The sequence below is a fragment of the Mandrillus leucophaeus genome, unplaced genomic scaffold (genome assembly GCF_000951045.1).
Source record: "Mandrillus leucophaeus isolate KB7577 unplaced genomic scaffold, Mleu.le_1.0 Scaffold68, whole genome shotgun sequence".
NCBI lineage: Eukaryota > Metazoa > Chordata > Mammalia > Primates > Cercopithecidae > Mandrillus > Mandrillus leucophaeus.
The window spans coordinates 2925405-2930402 of record NW_012107363.1 but is presented as its reverse complement, the minus strand read 5'-3'; the positions used below and the strand labels follow the sequence as shown (position 1 = coordinate 2930402).

The window sequence follows — 4998 nt, the reverse complement described above, 5'->3', positions numbered from 1 at the left end:
ACACACACTCTCACACGCAGACACACACTTCCACAGACACAGACATACACTCTCACATGCAGACATATTCACACATGCAGACACAAACACAGACATAGACACCCTCATGCACCAGTCACACACACTGACACACATTCAGCTATGACAGGTGCAGGTCCCTGGAGTGAGGGCGTGTATGATCCGCGAATCAATGCACACCTGGGCGGTTGACTCAGTGGGCCCCGCTCTGTCGCAGTTGCTGCTGCTGTTGTCACCAGGTGTTCACCTTGCGAGAGGCCCTTTCCCTTGGGGATGCCGTCATAGGTGTCTCTGTCACTCTGCCTCCCACTCCCTACCCCTGACCTCATATATTCACAGGAAGACTCACGGGAAGACTCAGGTGACATACAAATGCACACAGTCCCGTAAGATGCATCCACATACTTACAGTCACACGCTATGCACACAGATGCACACGCACTCACCCGCATCCCACGCAGGCTCGTGCACCAGGCTCACCCCAGCTCCCCAGCCTGCTCCACCTGCTCTGCCAGGGGCACCCCTGCCTGCAGCACGCCCATGATGCTGGCTGTGGAGCCCCTGGTGTGGTGGCTCATAGGGTGGAGGGACTGTGGGCCACTGGCTCAGAGCAGGGCCAGAAGCTGGAAGCCCTGTGCATAAAGACCAGGCCCTAGGACACGGGGCAAGTAAGCAGGGCAGGCACGGCTGGGAGGGACAGAGAGGGCACCAGGAGGCCAGGCAGGGGCCCACGAGGCGGGCGGCCATGGGGTGGAGAGTGCCAGTCACCATGGGGATGACAGGAAGAGAGAAGGTGGGTTTGGCTGGCTGGGTGCAGCAGGAGGGCTCCCAGGGCTGACTGGGTTGGGGGCTGGGGGCTGGCTCAGCCCTCTCTAATGCAGTCCATTTCCCTTCAGAGGGCACATCGAGTCACAGTTGGGTTCAACCTGGCACATCTCTGTGCCGGGAGCTGACTCCACTCTCCGGCAAGACAGGACCTCTGTTTCTTCATCTAGGCTTCCCCGGCTCACAGCCCAGGCTGCATGCAGTCAGCGCTCAATGCATGCAGGGTCAAACTTCCCGAGTTGCCTTCCCCATGCTCCAGAGACTGCTGTGTGAGAGGCTCCTCCCAGCTGCTTGTCTGCCCCGCCCCTCCGGCTGCCCCAGGGGCCTTCACGGAGTCTGGAGAGCAGGGGGCCTCCCCCACACCTCTCACAATGGTGGGGGTGTCCGTGTTCTGTTCTCTTTCTTTCAGGTTGTGGGGGCTGCGGCACAGAAATCAAGAACGGCCAGGCCCTGGTAGCCTTGGACAAGCACTGGCACTTGGGCTGTTTTAAGTGCAAGAGCTGTGGGAAGCTCCTGAATGCCGAGTACATCAGCAAGTAAGTGGGAGGAGGACTCCAGTGAGAGCCTCCGCTCAGGCGTCCCTACTCTGCGGGGGTCCCACACTCTGCACGTGTCCCAGGCACCACCCTCTCTGCGTCTCTCCTATTCCTCATGCAGCTACTCTTGTCCTGCCGCTGGGTGAGAAGCGTGGCCCAGAGCCTAGCGAATCTGTCCTGAAAGCCTCGTGTCCCCCTTCCCTGGCCAGCCCTGGCTTCTCTAACGGCGTTTGCAGCTTCCAGCTCCTTTTTTATGGATGAGAAGCAGAGCTGCCAGGGCTGCCAGGGCTGAGTTTTTGAAGTGCCTTCCCTCTCCGTCTCAGTCCCTCTCCACCATCCCCATGGGATCAGCTGCCCTTTCTGGCGCCTGGATGTGTTGCAGGAGGTGAAGCAATGTCAGCAGAGGCCAGCACGGGGATGAGGAGAGGGTCTGACCATCGCAGGTGTCAGGGCTGGGGCCCCGCAGCCACTCACTCTGTCTTCTGCAGGGCAGGGGCCCCTGGGACGGCTGCCACCGGCACCAAACATGTCCCACAAATGTGCAGTCAAGCTGGGGTGGTGGCCGGTTTGGGAACTGGGTAAGCCTTCTGGGAAGATCATGGCCTTGAATGGAGGCAGCTCAGGGCCAGGAGCTGGGGGTGGGTTTTAACCCTGGTGGGGTCGGGGACCTGAGGCAGGCAAGCCTTCTGCATGGCGCAGGTGAGGGGCGAATATGTGGACAAGCGGAAAGAGGGCAGCTCCTCTGAGCGCAGAGGCCCCTTCCTGGGAGCTAGAGGGTCTTTTCTCTACACTGTGCTTGTTCTCAATGCCCAATGGGAGCAAAATCATCGCAGGAATTGAGGGAGATGAAAAACGTCCTGTGATAAAACTGCACGGAGTGAGGCACACACACACACACACACACACACACACGCAGATGCATGCACATTCGAGCGCGTGTCACACGGAACCTGAATCACGTCCGTGGATGTGCCCGTGTTCACTTCCTGGCTGAGGGTGTATACTAATTCTGCATCACCACTGGGGGAAACTGGGTGAAGAGTACATGGGACCTCTCTGTGTTGTTTCTTACAACTGCTGTGGAATCTGCAATGATCTCTAAGACATCATTTTAAGTAAAACCTCCAAACCGAGGTGAGCTTGCACCCAGGGTGAGGGACCTGTGGGGCGCATGAGTTTCCCCACCTGTGTCACAGTCAGCCAGGGACCGCCCGGTGTGGTGCACGCAGCCCCGTGCAGGCGGCAGGCCCCTCCCGCAGCGTTGGCAGCTCACCCACACCCTGCATGTTACTTAGCAGCCTCCAGAGCTGTCCCAGAATTGACGAGGAGGGCGTTGGTGTTGCCATGGAGATGTTATCTTTAACCTCCCATTTGCTGCAAATACACCCATTTGTGGGTTATTACAGGAGTCCTGAGGTCAGTGGCATTTGGAAGTAAGCCTGAGGACTCATTTTGTCTCCGTCTCACGTGGAAGGAAGGGCTGCCACTCTCTCTCAGCGGCAGCTTAGCCCAGCTGTGGGCCACTTCCAGGCTGCAGCCAGAGAGGGGCACCCAGGCCCGGGGCTCATGACCCCACATCCTGGGGACCTAGCAACAGTACAGAGGTTGCAGGAAAAGAACGTGAGCTGGGGTCTAATCCACGGCAGCCTGGCAAATCCTCCCTTCTGTAGCAGCTGTGTAAAAACTCAAACCAAATTTGGAACACTACAGCAACTTCAGCGATGCTGGAGGGGGGCGCGTTGGAGTGGCAGGCACCCCACTTTGTGCCAGTCACCCCCACATCTGCTAGGTGTGGCCAGGGCTGGGAGGACAGCCCTACTTAGTAATGACGATGGCTTCAGCCACCTTGGAAAGGGCCTGCCATTCTCTTCATTCGTCCTTACTATTATTTCCCCCATTTTGCAGATGAGGAAGCTGAGGCTCAGAGAGGTTAAGGGACTTGCCCATGGTCACACAGCTGGGATGTGGCATTTGAGTGCAGGCCTGTTCACTTAACCACGGCTCAGCAGCACCTCCCCGCACCGAGTGTGGCCACTGCTGACCTGCCCTCCCCGCATCTGCACAGCCATCCCTCCTGGCATGTTGATCTCTTAATAATCATGAAAACAGGTGTGAGGATCATGGTAACAGGAGCTGTGCCAGGATGACCCTGCAGATGCCTTTCTCTATAGCTCATTTATGCAGACTCAGAGGAAGCCACTGCTGGAGGTGCAGGCCCAGGATGACGGGCATTCGACACCAATTCCCTGAGCCCTATGCTCCTGGCACATAGCAGGCAGGTCGCACGTGTGCGTGGGGACAGGGGACGGACACGTCTGTGCAGCCCTCCTGCTCTTTCCTGCACTACAGAAGGCCAGGCCCCTCCACGTGTGGCCAGAGTCAGCCTTTGTCACCCTCTCATATTCGGGGACTGTGATGCAGGGCAGGATGCAGGGGGGACAGTGAAGTCTCGTCCTAACCTACGACACCCTCCCCTGGGCTTTCTGTCATACTCCAACCCCATCCCCAATGTGGGCGCCCTTACTGTCCCCCCCTTTTTGGCTCACAGTTTTCTGAGGTGCCCCAGATGTTGAACTTTGGATGGAAGGAGCCAGAAAGAAGAGCCAGGTCTGCAGAAGCAGCTCTCGTTCCCCAGAAGCTGCTGCTGTCAGCCCTTCCCACCCACTGGGCAGGTGGCCTGGCCTGTGCTCCTCAGTTTCTTCGTCTGTGAAATGGGACCATTGTCGTCCTATTTCTCGTGGGGCTGGGGTCTGTGTGAGCCCAATGACACGGTCTGTTGGAGGCGTTGTTACCTGGGCAGGAGGAGGTTGGACATTCTCCCACTTTGAGGGCAGAGCTTCTTGTTGGTGAGGGTTGTTAGATCTCAAGGGTCCTCGGGTGACCCTCGCCCTGTGCTGACTGCCTGTCTCACTGCAGGGACGGCCTGCCCTACTGCGAAGCTGACTACCATGCCAAGTTCGGCATCCGCTGTGACAGATGCGAGAAATACATCACGGGGCGTGTGCTGGAGGTGAGTGCTGTGGGCCGGGCCCCCGCCCTCTCTGAGCTAGGGCCTAACCACACCCTGGGAGTTGACTGGGAGACTTGTGTGTGTTTGTGCAAGAGTCTATCTGGCTACAGCTTCGCCTCGCTACTCCTGCCAGCTCAGCCACTGGATGCCAGCTGCCCAGGGCCTGCCCAGTGCCATCTCCTCCAGGAAGCCTGCCTTGTGATGCTCTCTTCTGTGCCACTTGACAAATTCAGAGCTTGTGGGAAGTGCTTTGAGATGTTTTGGCCCAACCGTTTGCTGTCTCGATTGGGACTCAGGCACGGAAGATGGAAGAGAGCACACAGCAGGACCTCGTCCCCACAGGAGGTGCGGCGGGGCCACCCGGCAGGCAGGGCAGATAGCAATTATATGGGGGGAGCTTCTGAGGTGCTGATAGCGTTGTGTTCCTTGGTCTGGGAGGTAGTCATGCGGCATGTTCCCCGTGTGCAAATTACATGTTAGGCCCTTTTCTACATTTTGTTCAATAAGATAAATCCCATGGAGCAGCCAGGACCAGAACCCCACCCTCCAGATTCACAGACCCCCACCCCTCCACCCTGCAGCCCGCCCTCCAGATTCACAGACCCCCCC

The 4998-nt window shown here is 58.2% G+C and overlaps 1 protein-coding gene across 1 annotated transcript in view; it reads left to right on the top strand.

Annotated features, from left to right (window-relative positions):
* The window catches only part of ABLIM2 (actin binding LIM protein family, member 2), a 185481-nt gene that overhangs the window by 54359 nt on the left and 126124 nt on the right, over positions 1-4998 (top strand). The window contains exons 8-10 of the mRNA XM_012002191.1: positions 236-303; positions 1253-1379; positions 4296-4389. Coding sequence (XP_011857581.1) covers positions 236-303; positions 1253-1379; positions 4296-4389 — 289 coding nt within the window. The remainder of the gene's footprint in view (positions 1-235; positions 304-1252; positions 1380-4295; positions 4390-4998) is intronic.